The sequence below is a fragment of the Thalassophryne amazonica genome, unplaced genomic scaffold, assembly GCF_902500255.1.
Source record: "Thalassophryne amazonica unplaced genomic scaffold, fThaAma1.1, whole genome shotgun sequence".
In the NCBI taxonomy this organism is placed as follows: domain Eukaryota; kingdom Metazoa; phylum Chordata; class Actinopteri; order Batrachoidiformes; family Batrachoididae; genus Thalassophryne; species Thalassophryne amazonica.
In genome coordinates, this window is record NW_022986232.1 from 1,114,444 (window position 1) to 1,131,053 (window position 16,610).

Consider the following 16,610-nt stretch of genomic DNA (forward strand, 5'->3'; position numbering starts at 1 on the left):
AGCGAGGGACCACTGTACAACTATTTGCAAATCCTCTTCAACCTACAAGTATATTCAATTAAATATACCACAAAGACAAGATATTTAATGTTCAAACTGATACTTTATTGTTTTTGTGCAAATATTTGCTCATTTTGAAATGGATGCCTGCAACATGTTTCAAAAAAGCTGGGACAGTGGTATGTTTACCACTGTGTTACATCACCTTTCCTTCTAACAACACTCAATAAGCTTTTGGGAACTGAGGACACTCATGATTGGGTGTAAAAGGAGCATCCCCAAAAGGCTCAGCAATTCACAAGCAAAGATGGGGTGAGGATCACCACTTTGTGAACAGCTGCATGGAAAAAATAGTTTAATAGTTTAAGAACGATGTTTCTCAACGTTCAATTGCAAGGAATTTAGGGATTCCATCATCTACAGTCTTTCTGTGTAGGCTCTCAGTTGTCAAGGTGGTTTCCATAGTAGGAAGGATAGATAGATGTCAGGAAAACTGTAACGAACACTACATAGGTGAGACTAAGCAACCTTTACACAAAAGACTATACCAGCACCGCAGAGAGGGCACCAGTGGACCTCAATCTGCAGTTCATCTCCACCTTAAAGACAATAACCACATGTTTGAGGACAAGGAAGTTAAAATATTAGCCAGAGAGAAGAAATGGTTTGAGAGAGGGGTCAAGGAGGCATTCTGTGTGAAATGTTTGAAACCCAGCCTTAACCGGGGAGTGGGTCTGAGACACGCTTTATCCCCTGTTTACAATGGGGTACTCAGGTCAAAGCAGTTTCAGTTTTGTTCATGGTAATGAGTCATTCACGTCATCAGCAGAGTCGTCAAAGGAGCCATCAAGAGAGGGTCCATCCCATCATTAGGAAGGACAGCTGCCCTGTCATTAGGAGGGTGCTAACTAGAGCACAATAGGTTCTAATTAGAGCTATTGTTTAGTCACTGGCCTATAGCAGTGTGCCTCTCGGTAGGATGAGTCTGGTTAGGTTTAAAACTCCAGCTTTTGTGACTTCTTGATTATTCTTCTCTACAAGAGTTAAGACAGAAGTCAGACCACCAGAGCAAGAATTTTAGCTGAGGAAGATTCTGTGATTTGAAGTGAAACGTCCTTGCGTCAATCAACCCAGTCCAGTCGAAGATTCAAGCTTCTCTACTATCATCTACAGTCTATGATATAATCAGAAGATTCAGAGAATCTGGAGAACTTTCTACATTGTTCTACTTCTACTTTATATAAAGGCTTGTCTGCTCTTACCTGTTTCCCTGTTGTTCTCACAGATCCGGCAACTTGCTTCTGATGAATTGTTTGTTGCTGTGACGCTACTCTGAACTTCACATGGTTGTATACGCTTCTTTTATTTCTGTTTAGCACTCTTCTGGTTATTAATTGTATCTACTATGAACGTTATTTAACAACAGTCCTGTTGTGAAGCGCTAGCAGTTAGCATTCGCTAGCGGTTAGGTTTCGCTAGCTAGGTCGACTCCTCCCCTCCCCCCGTCGTTACTTTTTATAGCTGTTTCTTTTTACCTGTTTAATACTTCTGTTCGTTTTTCAGTCGAACTACTGTGAATTTTAAGTAATTATTTTACTCCTGTGTAAAATCTTAGGAGCGGCTAGCATTTTCGCTAGCAGTTAGCTTGTGTTAGCTATTTCGGACCCCCGTCATCATTTTTTCATTTCATTTTTTTTATACTTCTGTTAGTTAATTAACTGTTTAGTATAACTTGTGAATTTTAGCTTAGTACTTTACTCTTGTGTTAATTTTAGGAGTGTTTTTTTTTCTCGCTAGCTAGGATTACTCCTCCCCTCTCCCATCGTTATTTTTATAGCTGCTGCTTTTTTATCTGTTTAACGCTTCTGTTAGTTTTTCAGTGTAACTGCTGTGAATTTTAATTCATTTATTTGTGTCTGTGTGAGCCTTAGGAGTGGTTAGCTTATCCATTATTGTTAGCTCATGTTTGCTTGGCTACATTTTTGAATTTGTTAGTGCACAAAGTACACTACAAATCCTGCTTTACACTCTTCGTAAATCCTGCGTGATGTTGGAAGATAGGGTGGCTCTCTTAGAGAGCTGTGTCCGTAAGTTAGAGCAGCTTCTTAGCTCAGTGGAGATAGATGTTATGGGCACTCCAGATGAGGTTAGTGTTGGGCCGGCTAGCAAGCCCATTAGCATCAGCTTAGAAATGCCGTCTGTGGAGGACGGCTTTCGGACTGTGGCTAGGCGGAGGAAGCCTTGTAGGGCTTGGTGCTCGGTTGTGGCACCCCGATCACACTCGCCAGTGCGAACTGTGAATCGGTTCTCCCCCTTGGATTTGATGTGAATTCTCTGAGCCCACAAGTGACTTCCACTCCTGTCTCCAGGCCGAAACACTGGACTTTAGGTGGCTGGCTCAGTTTTGTAGACAGCAAGGCTTTAGCTTTATTGATAACTGGCCTTTGTTCTGGGGCCGCTGTGGCTTGCTGATGCCGGATGGCCTCCACCCTACTGGGGAAGGCGCCGCCATCTTGTCTGCGAACATGGATAGAGCTCTACAAGGAGGGTAACATTAGGAATCTACAGCAGGCCACTGAGCAGGTGATTACCCACCCGGAAACTGAACATTCTTTGAATGTTCATTGAACGTGTGCATGAGAGCATTCGCAAACATGGCATGAACATTGCATGAGCATCATATGAACAAAGAATGAGGACAGGTAATATTTGCATGCGAACATTGAATGAACATTATACAAACATTCACAAACATCATATGAACAGTTGCAGCAGAACATTAAATGAACATTTGTAGAATGTTCGAATGTGAACATTACCTGTCCTCATTCTTTGTTCATGTGTTGTTTGTGCAATGTTCTTGCTCAATTACCTACAATTTTTGTAATTGTTCCTATTGAGAACTAAAAATTAAGTAAAACAAACTTTATAAATGTTTTAAAATTCAATAGGTTTTATTCCAATAGTGACTTGCAATGTATTTATGGAATTCACATATAAAATCAGTAATGCAGAAACTTTTGAAATCACTTAATTGATAACAGATTAAATGATGGAATTCATCTTTATAGAATGAATAAACATCATTGCTCAAAAATAAAAAACATAAAATGAAGAATTTTCATCTTCATTTACAAAAGATTTCTTTCATGGTATACCACATACCCCACTCCAAAAAATGTTCACACAAAATAAGAATAAATCTTCTAGAAATAATAATGAACCCTAAATAATTTCATCTATTGGCCTACATACAATTGAGCAAAAATAAATTCAACTTAAACATAAACATTAAACATCTCCGCTTGAAACAAAAACTACAATCCTTTAGACATCTCCATACAATTAATAATACATCATCATATTTAAGAGCAAAACTGTGGACAGCTTTAACACAAACATATTAATATCAATAAATTTCCTGAGAAAATTCCTATGAAAAATATTGTTTTTAATCACATAGATTTGAAGACTCAGTATGACATTAGTCAGATACAACAATGCAATTGAACACACACATCATTTTTAAGAGCAAAACTGAACAGTTTAACACAAACATATTACAATCAATAAATTTCCTGAGGAAATTCACATGACAAAAGTTTTTAATCACATAGAAGTATGACAGTCAGATACGACAATATAATTGAACACATAATTTTTAAAAGCAAAACTGAACAGTTTTAACACAAACACATTACAATCAAATTTCCTGAGGAAAATCATATGATGGAAAAAATATATCATACAAAAATAATACAAAATTATTTTAAATTAACGTTTGGTCCCCATAGAAAATGTTTCTCCAGAAGTAAAATTAAATGTTATCAAAAATATTCCATGTACAGTGCAAATTAAATGCATGCTGCTAATCTGCCCATAAGCTTTGATATTATAAAATATAAACACAATGCTAAAATACACTCAGCCATATTAGCATTGTCTTCTTAAAATTGCCAGTTGTTTAATTGGTATCCTAGTGCATAGTATGTGTGTGTGTGTGTATGTATGTATGTATATATACATACATACATACACATAAATATATATATATAGAGAGAGAGAGAGAGAGAGAGAGAGAGAGAGAGAGAGAGAGAGAGAGAGAGAGAGAGAGAGAGAGAGAGAGACCCTAAAGTACCCTTTATTGTGCTATCAGTGTATCAGTGACATATTCACCTCTGTATGTTTATATTGATGTTGTAGGATAAACTCAGTAACACTAACACACACCCCCATACCATCTGTTAGTGCCCATGGCATGGGCAACGTACACATCTGTGATGGTATGGGGGTATGTTAGTGCCCATGGCATGGGCAACGTACACATCTGTGATGGTATGGGGGTATGTTAGTGCCCATGGCATGGGCAACGTACACATCTGTGATGGTATGGGGGTATGTTAGTGCCCATGGCATGGGCAGGTTACACATCTGTGATGGCACCATTAATGCTGAAAGGTACATCCAGGTTTTGGAGCAACACATGCTGCCATCCAAGCAACGTCTTTTTCAGGGACGACCCTGCTTATTTCAGCAAGACAATGCCAAGACACATTCTGCACGTGTTCCAACAGCGTGGCTTCGTAGTAAAAGAGTGCGGGTACTAGACTGACCTGTCTGCAGTCCAGACCTGTCGCGTATTTAAAATGTGTGGCGCATTATGAAGCACAAAATACGACAACGGAGACCCCGGACTGTTGAACAACTGAAGTCGTACATCAAGCAAGAATGGGAAAGAATTCCACCTGCAAAGCTTCAACAATTAGTGTCCTCAGTTCCCAAACGCTTATTGAGTGTTGTTAGAAGGAAAGGTGATGTAACACAGTGATAAACATACCACTGTCCCAGCTTTTTAGAAACATGTTACAGGCATCCATTTCAAAATGAACAAATATTTGCACAAAAACAATAAAGTTTATCAGTTTGAACATTAAATATCTTGTATTTGTGGTGTATTCAGTTGAATATAGGTTGAAGTTGATTTGAAAATCATTGTATTCTGTTTTTATTTACATTTTACGGCCCAACTTCATTGGAATTGGGGTTGTAGTATTAACTAATCTGCTAAAGTTTTAGGTTTGACAGAAATGTGATCATGTTGTATTTGCCTTTTTTCTCCCTAATTTTTGCTGTTCATCTGTGGGTCAAAAGAAAATCTAAACTGAAATGTTACTAGCGTTCCCATGCCAATGAAGTCAAATGTGATTCTTTTTCTCCCTCAAATAAACCAGTTAATTATGACGATAAGCCTCATTTTTAATGTTATTATTGTTATTATTATTATTATTATGTTGTCAGTGTACATGACATTAAAAAGAGTTGCCAGCTGATGGAAAATTTTTGTAAAAACACACTCTTGCAGGCACAGAAAAAAGGGTCAGATTCAGTCACTTTAGCTAGTAATGTGACCACAGCATCAGTTCTAAGACATCCTTACAAATAGGCAGGCTCTCCTTTCTGCAAACTTTTTGTTTTTCATAAGTGGGCAGTTTGTTCTCTCCGATGACCTTCAAATCCATTCTTACACCTTGTCTGTCTGCTTTCAAAGGCTGCCTGCCTCGTTTTTGCTGGATGATTTGCAGACCGTATGGTAAGAGAGCGCCTGTCCCTGGGCTCCTGCTGCACACGGAGACGATTCGGCTGCGCACAGCTCGGAATGTAGCCGAATTCTCTGTGTGCCGCAGGACATTTCACACAATTCAGAAAAACATGCAGGAATTATAGACCTGTATTTATAGTATCATGAATGAGATGTGCGTTATTTGGAAGTCAAGATGTAACTGACTTTAGCCCACGAAGCACCTCCGCCTTTTCTCTTCTATTACAAAGAGGTGGTGACCTGTCCACCGCACACCCCTCCCTGTTTCTTTCACCTTCTCACTGCTTCCTTGAACTCTGACAGCAACTTTTTGCATGGCTCAACACTCATTGATTGATTGATGGTTTCACTGATTGGTGGTAGTTTTTGCATCCACAGGCACTTTGGTCTGTGTGCACTGGTAACGTCTCTTTGGAAATCAAACATCCTCAAACATATTTTGGCTTGTGGAATTTCGTTCAAATATCAGTGAAAGTACTGATACAAAGTTTAAAGAAAGCCTTTTCAACTGTTACTAGGTGAAAGAAATCCTGTTGGAATTTCTCTTTCTTTTTTGTTTTTTAAATCTACCAGCCAATAGATTGGCAGTCTGTACATGCCAGCCTAGAAGTAGATCGCTCTGTGGGCGAGGTGGACTGGGCCACACCAGGCACCACGGGTGGTCTCCGAAACCTGGAATCCTTCATTAAATACAGACTGAAATCCTTCAGTACATCCAGAAGTGATCCCAACAAGAGTGCTCTCAGTAATATGTCACCTTGGTACCATTTTGGTGAGTTCACACTTTCTTGACGCTGTTCTACTTGAAGATATTTTCTGCAGTTTAAATTATTATTATTATTATTATTCAAGGATTCAAAAGAAGTTTATTGTCATATGCACATAGGAACATGTTCCCTGCACAATGAAATGTGTTTACTGCATTTTTAGCCATCCTAATTGCCAGTTAGGAGCAGAGGTCGCCTTTTTGGCGCCCGGGGAGCAGCTCCAGATGTATATCCCTGCCCTAGGTCACGAGCAGGGCTGAGCAAACCTTGACCGGCCTCATGACACACTTAACAAACAACAACACACATAAGCCGGTCCGGTACATGAACACATATAAAAGCACACACAATCAATCAATCAATTTTATTTATATAGCGCCAAATCACAACAAACAGTTGCCCAAAGGTGCTTTATATTGTAAGGCAAGGCCATACAATAATTACGTAAAAACCCCAACGGTCAAAACGACCCCCTGTGAGCAAGCACTTGGCGACAGTGGGAAGGAAAAACTCCCTTTTAACAGGAAGAAACCTCCAGCAGAACCAGGCTCAGGGAGGGGCAGTCTTCTGCTGGGACTGGTTGGGGCTGAGGGAGAGAACCAGGAAAAAGACATGCTGTGGAGGGGAGCAGAGATCAATCACTAATGATTAAATGCAGAGTGGTGCATACAGAGCAAAAAGAGAAAGAAACACTCAGTGCATCATGGGAACCCCCCAGCAGTCTAAGTCTATAGCAGCATAACTAAGGGATGGTTCAGGGTCACCTGATCCAGCCCTAACTATAAGCTTTAGCAAAAAGGAAAGTTTTAAGCCTAATCTTAAAAGTAGAGAGGGTGTCTGTCTCCCTGATCTGAATTGGGAGCTGGTTCCACAGGAGAGGAGCCTGAAAGCTGAAGGCTCTGCCTCCCATTCTACTCTTACACCACTGGAGAGCAAAAAAAAAAAACCCATAGCACAGAAAACAGTCATAACAAAACAAAAAAAACAGACGACAGACAACAGCCAAGACTTGGATGTGTCCAGTGTCCAGACAGACAGCCCGGAAAGGCCGCCCTTGAGGCGCCATCAGGCCTTATCTGTCCATCCTGGTGTGGGGGGGGGGGGGGAATCCCAGTCCTGAATCAGTCCACCAGAGTCTCAAGGTCCCTCAGTCAACATCTCAGGACTGGGAAGGGAGGGAGGCAGTGGAAGACAAGGAGGTGGGGGAGACGAGGAGCGAGGCTATCAGGAGTGTTCTTCGGGGGGGGGGGGATTTTATCCCAGCGGCCTTGAAGGACAGCTGGTGTTTGGGAACCAAATAGATATCCAGATTAACAGACGCCTGGCAGAATCCACAGTCTGAAACTTCAGAGTGGCTCCCAAGTACAGCTGAATAGAGGAGAGATGTGGTCTTACAGATGATCAAAGCGGTTTTCCAGTGCAGCCATTCTCCCCGAGATGGATTCCAACGTGCGCTTGACACCTGCCAACTGAGCTGACACTGCCCTTCCAATCGAATCAGTCATGTGGGGCAGCCTGGACGGGCCAATTAATGCCGCCTCCACCTTCTTAATTTTCCAGTAAACCAGTGCTGCGGCCACTCCACACAGCAGAAACCCGGTCACCACAGCTCCAAATAAATAAGCATCTTCAACGTCCTCCACAGACAACGTGTACAGGCACATGACTTGCCACCTCCGCCAGCTGTCCATCACGTAACCCGCCACATGTGTCCCGGCAGGACAGGTCGGGTCCTCCACTCCCGAGTGCCTTGTGGAAAAAACAGTATCAATTGCGTTCAGAGACCACTTGATCAGATCCATTTTGCCGTTTTCCAGAGGAGCACGGCTGGCAGCCTCACAGACAAAACACACTACAGTAGCAGGAAACTTGGGGAGGGAGGAGGAGAGAAAAATGTGACCGTCCTGACCGAGAGCAAGAAGGCAAAAAAAAAAAATTATTATTATTTATATTTGAAAATTTTCTGTGCTGGGTTTCAGTAAATGTTAATGTTCATTTTCATTTACTAGTGTTGTGCCCATAGGAAATATGTATTCCTCTAGAAAATTGGAAGCTGAAGTAGATTTTTCGTGGCTGGTCGTATGAGGCTGTGTTTGTAGGTGGAATGTACAAAGAGGTCTACTTACTCCAACGCAGTTTAACAGACAGACTGTATGTTTGTTAAGACAGGGTTGACATGGAGAATCAGATAGTTATTTTAAGAAAAAGACTGACATTCATCCAACATGGGCAGACATATAAACACACACACAGAGATATAGGAAGGGATAAACACAGTTAGTGTTCATGAAGCACAAACACAAGGATGTGATTCATCTCAAGACCTTCATACTCCCAAACAATTTGACCACTGGTGTATCATATACAATCGACACCAAATATTTACATCAACCTATGTGGATGTTCGGTTCAAGGCTTTGCCTTAGTTGTATTATTAAAGTTCACAACATTTTGACAAGCCTCCATTTGTTCTGTTTTTCAGGCCAGGTTTCAGTCCAGAGAGCCATGCTGCAGGTGAAGGAGCTCAGTGGCAAATACAGCGACTCTGTTGCAGCCTATATAGAGGAGGGCATCATACGCCGGGAGCTTGCTGATAACTTTTGCTACTATAATGACAACTACGATAATGTTGGTGGTAAATATGCACTGTTACTACATCATATATAGTTATTACAGCACAGACTGTGGACGCAAAGACGGAGAGACAGCCTGTGGAGAACAGGCGTTAGACAACACGTAAATGACTAGGGTTGCATTGGGAAGGGTATCCGGTCTGAAATGTGCCACAGTAACCTTGCGAATCGCAAATTAAATTTCCATAACAGGTCGGTTGATGCCTTGAATAACAATGACCACCACCACTGCTGTTCAACAGCGTACCAGTGGAAATTGAGCAAGGCATGACCCACAAAGAAGAAGAGGAGGTGAACATGTCAGGAAAAGAAAAGTCTTTTCCTCCCTGTACTAGAACTCTTTATTTGGGGCAAGACCACATTCCCTACCCGGCGTAGGCAATCCATGGGTTTCCTGCTGAGAACCAAGGCCTCAGATTTAGAGGTGCTGATCCTCATCCCAGCCCCTTCACACTCAGCTATGAACCAGTGAGTGTTGGAGGTCACAGGTCAATGAAGCCAACAGGACCACATCATCTGCAAAAAGAAGTGATGAGACCCTGAGCCCACCAGACTGGAAACCCTCCTCCCCCAACTGTGCCTCAATATCCTGTCCATGAATATCACAAACAGGAACACAGCTCTGACTTTGTGAGTACAGAGATTGGATGGCCCTGAGAAGGGACCCCCTCACTCCATACTCCCACAGTATCTCCTGGGACACCCGATCATACACCTTCTCCAAGTCCACAAAACACATGTAGACTGGATGGGCATACTCCCAGGCCCCCTCCAGGATCCTTGTGAGAGCGAAGAGCTAGTTGGTTGTTCCACGACCAGGATGGAACCCGCATTGTTCCTCTTCAGAGGGTCGTCTATCGGCTGAACCCTCCTTTCCAGCACGCTGGAGTAGACTTTACCAGGGAGGCTGAGTAGTGTGATGCCCCTGTAGTTGGCACACACTCTCTGGTCCCCTTTTTTAAATATGGGGAACACCACCCCAGTTTGCCATTATCTGATCGAGCTGAAATTTTCAGGATACTATACTTTATTTACCAAATATATATATATATATATATATATATATATATATATACAACCCCTGGCAAAAATTATGGAATCACCGGCCTCGGAGGATGTTCATTCAGTTGTTTAATTTTGTAGAAAAAAAGCAGATCATAGACATGACACAAAACTAAAGTCATTTCAAATGGCAACTTTCTGGCTTTAAGAAACACTATAAGAAATCAAGAAAAAAAGATTGTGGCAGTCAGTAACGGTTACTTTTTTAGACCAAGCAGAGGAAAAAACATATGGAATCACTCAATTCTGAGGAAAAAATTATGGAATCACCCTGTAAATTTTCATCCCCAAAACTAACACCTGCATCATATCAGATCTGCTCGTTAGTCTGCATCTAAAAAGGAGTGATCACACCTTGGAGAGCTGTTGCACCAAGTGGACTGACATGAATCATGGCTCCAACACGAGAGATGTCAATTGAAACAAAGGAGAGGATTATCAAACTCTTAAAAGAGAGTAAATCATCACGCAATATTGCAAAAGATGTTGGTTGTTCACAGTCAGCTGTGTCTAAACTCTGGACCAAATACAAACAACATGGGAAGGTTGTTAAAGGCAAACATACTGGTAGACGAAGGAAGACATCAAAACGTCAAGACAGAAAACTTAAAGCAATATGTCTCAAAAATCGAAAAATGTACAACAAAACAAATGAGGAATGAATGGGAGGAAACTGGAGTCAACGTCTGTGACCGAACTGTAAGAAACCGCCTAAAGGAAATGGGATTTACATACAGAAAAGCTAAACGAAAGGCATCATTAACACCTAAACAGAAAAAACAAGGTTACAATGGGCTAAGGAAAAGCAATCGTGGACTGTGGATGACTGGATGAAAGTTATATTCAGTGATGAATCTCAAATCTGCATTGGGCAAGGTGATGATGCTGGAACTTTTGTTTGGTGCCGTTCCAATGGGATTTATAAAGATGACTGCCTGAAGAGAACGTAAATTTCCACAGTCATTGATGATATGGGGCTGCATGTCAGGTAAAGGCACTGGGGAGATGGCTGTCATTACATCATCAATAAATACACAAGTTTATGTTGATATTTTGGACAATTGAAAGGATGTTTGGGGATGATGAAATCATTTTTCAAGATGATAATGCATCTTGCCATAGAGAAAAAACTGCAAAAACATTCCTTGCAAAAAGACACATAGGGTCAATGTCAATGAGCAGATCTGATTTGATGCAGGTGTTAATTTGGGGATGAAAATTTACAGGGTGATTCCATAATTTTTTCCTCAGAATTGAGTGATTCCATATTTTTTTCCTCTACTTGGTCTAAAAAAGTAACCGTTACTGACTGTCACAATCTTTTTTTTCTTGATTTCTTATAGTGTTTCCTAAAGCCAGAAAGTTGCCATTTGAAATGACTTTAGTTTTGTGTCATGTCTGTGATCTGCTTTTTTTTCTACAAAATTAAACAACTGAATGAACATCCTCCGAGGCTGGTGATTCCATCATTTTTGCCAGGGGTTGTGTGTGTGTGTGTGTATATATATATATATATATATATATATATATATATATATATATATATATATATATATATATATTTTTTTTTTTATTTTTTTTTTTTTTCCCCCCCCATAATATTTTAGGGGTGAAAGCCATCTGCTGATTGAGACAGAATGACCTTGCATCAAAACACGGGTGATTGCATCATAACCTTTGAACCTCTTTTTGATTGTCCACAGGAGCATGGGAGTGGGCCAGGAAGACTCTGGATGAGCACAGGAAGGATCAGAGAGAGTACGTGTACACAAGGGTCCAGCTGGAGGAGGCTCAAACACACGACCATCTGTGGAACGCCGCCCAGGTACAGACATTATTCTAAAGTCCAAATCACATTTTCTGTCCATGAAGACAAAAGCTGTTAGTGACCATCCGATGATCCACTGGGTTTACTTTGTGCACTTCCGTGACCAGTTTCAAAGTATACGGCATTTGCAACAAACAGCTACGGAGACGTCCGAAAACAAAGTACTCGTGTTTCCGACAAGTGACATAGCCACTAGGAGCGTCTAACGATAATGGAGGAACAGATTAATTCCAAAGTTGACATAAGTGTGAGGTCGTGTTACGACGACTCATTTTTAAGTGATAACTGTTCATTTTGATGGAGTCATGGTAAAATCTGCGGCTCCGAGAAGGTTACTGTGCACCTGCAGCCACGAGTCATAAACGCAGCCTGTCAATAACCATCTCTGCTCCAGGAACAGTTTTGTGTACCATTAATTATGAGTGTTGTTATCAATAGTAAAATAAAAAAATACATCTGCTGCTGAGGGAGAACAAGTGTCTCAACAACACACACACAGAGCTTTGCAGCACACACACACACACACACACACACACAGCTTCGTAACACGCATACACACACAGCAAGCTTTGCAACACATACACACAGGCACACACAGAGACACACACAGCGAGCTTCGCAGCACACACACACACAGAGCAAGCGAGTTTTGCAGCACACACACACACACTGTGAGCTTCGCAGCACACATATACACGCACACACACACACACACAGTGAGCTTCGCAACGCACGCACGCACACAGTGAGCTTTGCAACACACACACACACAGAGCGAGCTTTGCAGCACATACAGAGAAACACACACACATATACAGCTAGCTTTGCTGCACAGTGATCGCTCTGGGGAGAAAGCTGTCCCTGAGTCTGTTTGTCCTAGTTTTGATTGACCTATACCATCGGCCGGAGGGTCGTAGGTCAAACAGGTGGTTGCTGGGGTGGGATGTGTCTTTGCTGATGCTGGCAGCTCTGCTGAGGTAGCAAGAGCTGGCAATGTCTTCCAGGCTGGGCAGAGAGCAGCCAGTGATCCCCTGGGCTGTTTTGATCACCCTCTCTCCTGTCTGCTGCAGAGCACCCCCCGTACCACGCTGTGATGCAGTACGTCAGGGTGCTCTCGATGGTGGCTCTGTAGAACAACACCAGCAGCTTCTCCTCCAGATTGCTCCTCCTGAGCACCCTCAGGAAGTGGAGTCGCTGCTGGGCTTTCTTCACCACCACTGTGGTGTTGGCAGTCCAGGAGTGGCTGTCAGAGAGCTGCACTCCCAAGAACCTGATGGAGCTGACCCTTTCCACACAGTCCCCTTGGATGTAGAGCGGGGCTGGGTCAGCCCTGTTCTTCCTGAAGTCCAGGATTATTTCTTTTGTTTTTGTGGTGTTCAGCGGCAGGTTGTTAGCTGAACACCACGCTGTCAGTCAATTGACCTCGTCTCTATATTCAGTGTCATCCCCCCCGAGATGAGCCCAACCACGGTGGTAACATCCGTAAACTTTATGATTGTGTTTGAGAGATGGGTCAGAGAGCAGTCGTGCGTGTAAAGGGTGAACAGGAGGGGGCTCAGTACACACAGCCTTGAGGGGAACCGGTGCCGAGTGTGATGGTGGAGGAAAGGTGGGGGCCAAGTTTCACAGACTGTGGGCGGTTTGTGAGGAAGTCCTTGATCCACTGGCAGATGGGGGTGGAGATGCCCAGATGTGTCAGTTTCTGGACCAGGATCTCCGGGATGATGTGGTTGAAGGCTGAGCTGAAGTCCAGGAAGAGCATCCTCACATAGCTCCCCTGGTGTGCACGCACACACACACACACACATACACATATCGAGCTTTGCAAACACACACAGCGAGCCTCGCAACACAGACGCACACACAGTGAGCTTCATTACACACACACACACACAGCTGTCTTTGCAACACATACACAGAGCTAGCTTCACAACACACACATACACATATCGAGCTTTGCAAACACACACAGCGAGCCTCGCAACACAGACGCACACACAGCGAGACACACACATGCAACACACACACACAGCGAGCCTCGCAACACACGCACACACAGCGAGCCTCGCAACACAGACGCACACACAGCGAGACACACACATGCAACACACACGCACACACAGCGAGCCTCACACATGCAACACACACACACAGCAAGCCTCGCAACACAGACGCACACACAGCGAGCCTCGCAACACAGACGCACACACAGCGAGCTTCGCAACACACACACACACACAGCCAGCTTCGCAACACAGACGCACACACAGCCAGCTTCGCAACACAGACGCACACACAGCGAGCTTCGCAACACACACACACACAGCGAGCTTCGCAACACACACACACACAGAACGAGCATCGCAACACACACACACACACACACAGCTGTCTTTGCAACACACACATACACATATCAAGCTTTGCAAACACACACAGCGAGCCTCGCAACACAGACGCACACACAGCGAGACACACACATGCAACACACACACAGCGAGCCTCGCAACACAGACGCACACACAGCGAGACACACACATGCAACACACACACAGCGAGCCTCGCAACACAGACGCACACACAGCGAGACACACACATGCAACACACACACACAGCGAGCCTCGCAACACAGACGCACACACAGCGAGCCTCGCAACACAGACGCACACACAGCGAGCCTCGCAACACAGACGCACACACAGCGAGCTTCGCAACACACACACACACACACACAGCCAGCTTCGCAACACAGACGCACACACAGCGAGCTTCGCAACACAGACGCACACACAGCGAGCTTCGCAACACACACACACACACAGCGAGCTTCGCAACACACACACACACACAGAGCGAGCATCACAACACACACACACACACAGAACGAGCATCGCAACACACACACACACACACACAGAGCGAGCATCGCAATGCACACACAGAGCGAGCTTCGCAACACACACACACAGAGCGAGCATCGCAACGCACACACAGAGCGAGCTTCGCAAAACACACACACACACACAGAGCGAGCTTCACAACACACACACAGCGAGCTTTGCAAACACACATAGCGAGCCTCGCAACACAGACGCACACACAGCGAGCCTCGCAACACGCACACACAGCGGGCCTCGCAACACACACACACACACACAGCGAGCTTCGCAACACACACACACAGTATGCTTCGCAACACACCCAAACACACACACAGCCAGCTTCGCAACAGACACACACACACACAGCGACCTTCGCAACACACACACACACAGCGAGCTTCGCAACACACACACAACACACACACACAGCGAGCCTCGCAACACACACACACAGCGAGCTTCACAACACGCACACACACAGCGAGCCTCGCAACACACACACACACAGCGAGCCTCGCAACACACACACAGCGAGCCTCGCAACACACACACAGCGAGCCTCGCAACACACACACACACAGCGAGCCTCGCAATACGCACAAACACAGTGAGCCTCGCAACACGCACACACACAGTGAGCTTCGCAACACACACACACAGCGAGCCTCGCAACACACACACACAGCGAGCCTCGCAACACAGATGCACACACAGCGAGCCTCGCAACACAGATGCACACACAGCGAGCCTCGCAACACAGATGCACACACAGCGAGCCTCGCAACACAGATGCACACACAGCGAGCCTCGCCACACAGATGCACACACAGTGAGCTTCGCAACACACACACAGCATGCTTCGCAACACACACACACACAGCCAGCTTCGCAACACACACACACGCACACACACAGCCAGCTTCGCAACACACACACACACACGCAACACACACACACACAGCAAGCTTCGCAACAGACACACACACACACAGCGAGCTTCGCAGCACACACAGCAAGCTTCGCAACACGCACACACACAGCGAGCCTCGCAACACGCACACACACAAACACACACACACACAGCCAGCTTCGCAACACACACACACAGCCAGCTTCGCAGCACACACACACAGCCAGCTTTGCAGCACACACACACACACACAGTATGCTTCGCAACACACCCAAACACACACACAGCCAGCTTCGCAACACACACAAACACACACACACACACACAGAGAGCTTCGCAACACACACACAGCGAACTTCACAACACACACACACAGCGAGCCTCGCAACACACACACACACAGCGAGCTTCGCAACACACACACACACAGCGAGCCTTGCAACACGCACACACACAGCGAGCCTCACAACAAACACTCACGCACACACACACAGTGAGCTTTGCAACAAACACACACGCACACACACACAGTGAGCTTCGCAACAAACACACACACACAGCGAGCCTCGCAACACACACACACACACACAGCGAGCCTCGCAACACACACACACAGCGAGCCTCGCAACACACACACACACACACACACACACACAGCGAGCCTCGCAACACACACACACACAGCGAGCCTCGCAACACACAGCGAGCCTCGCAACACACAGCGAGCCTCGCAACACACACACACAGCGAGCCTCGCAACACACACACACACACAGCGAGCCTCGCAACACACACACACACAGCGAGCCTCGCAACACACACACACACACACAGCGAGCCTCGCAACACACACACACACACCCACACACACACAGCGAGCCTCGCAACACACACACACACACACAGCGAGCCTCGCAACACACACACAG

General features: G+C 44.7%; 1 protein-coding gene across 2 annotated transcripts in view; it reads left to right on the forward strand.

Moving 5' to 3' along the window:
• The window catches only part of cpdp (CPD photolyase), a 121,744-nt gene that overhangs the window by 77,545 nt on the left and 27,589 nt on the right, over positions 1–16,610 (forward strand). For both annotated transcript variants that reach the window (XM_034165208.1, XM_034165209.1), the window contains 3 exons: positions 6,173–6,371; positions 8,849–9,001; positions 11,765–11,886. In XM_034165208.1, coding sequence (XP_034021099.1) covers positions 6,173–6,371; positions 8,849–9,001; positions 11,765–11,886 — 474 coding nt within the window. The remainder of the gene's footprint in view (positions 1–6,172; positions 6,372–8,848; positions 9,002–11,764; positions 11,887–16,610) is intronic.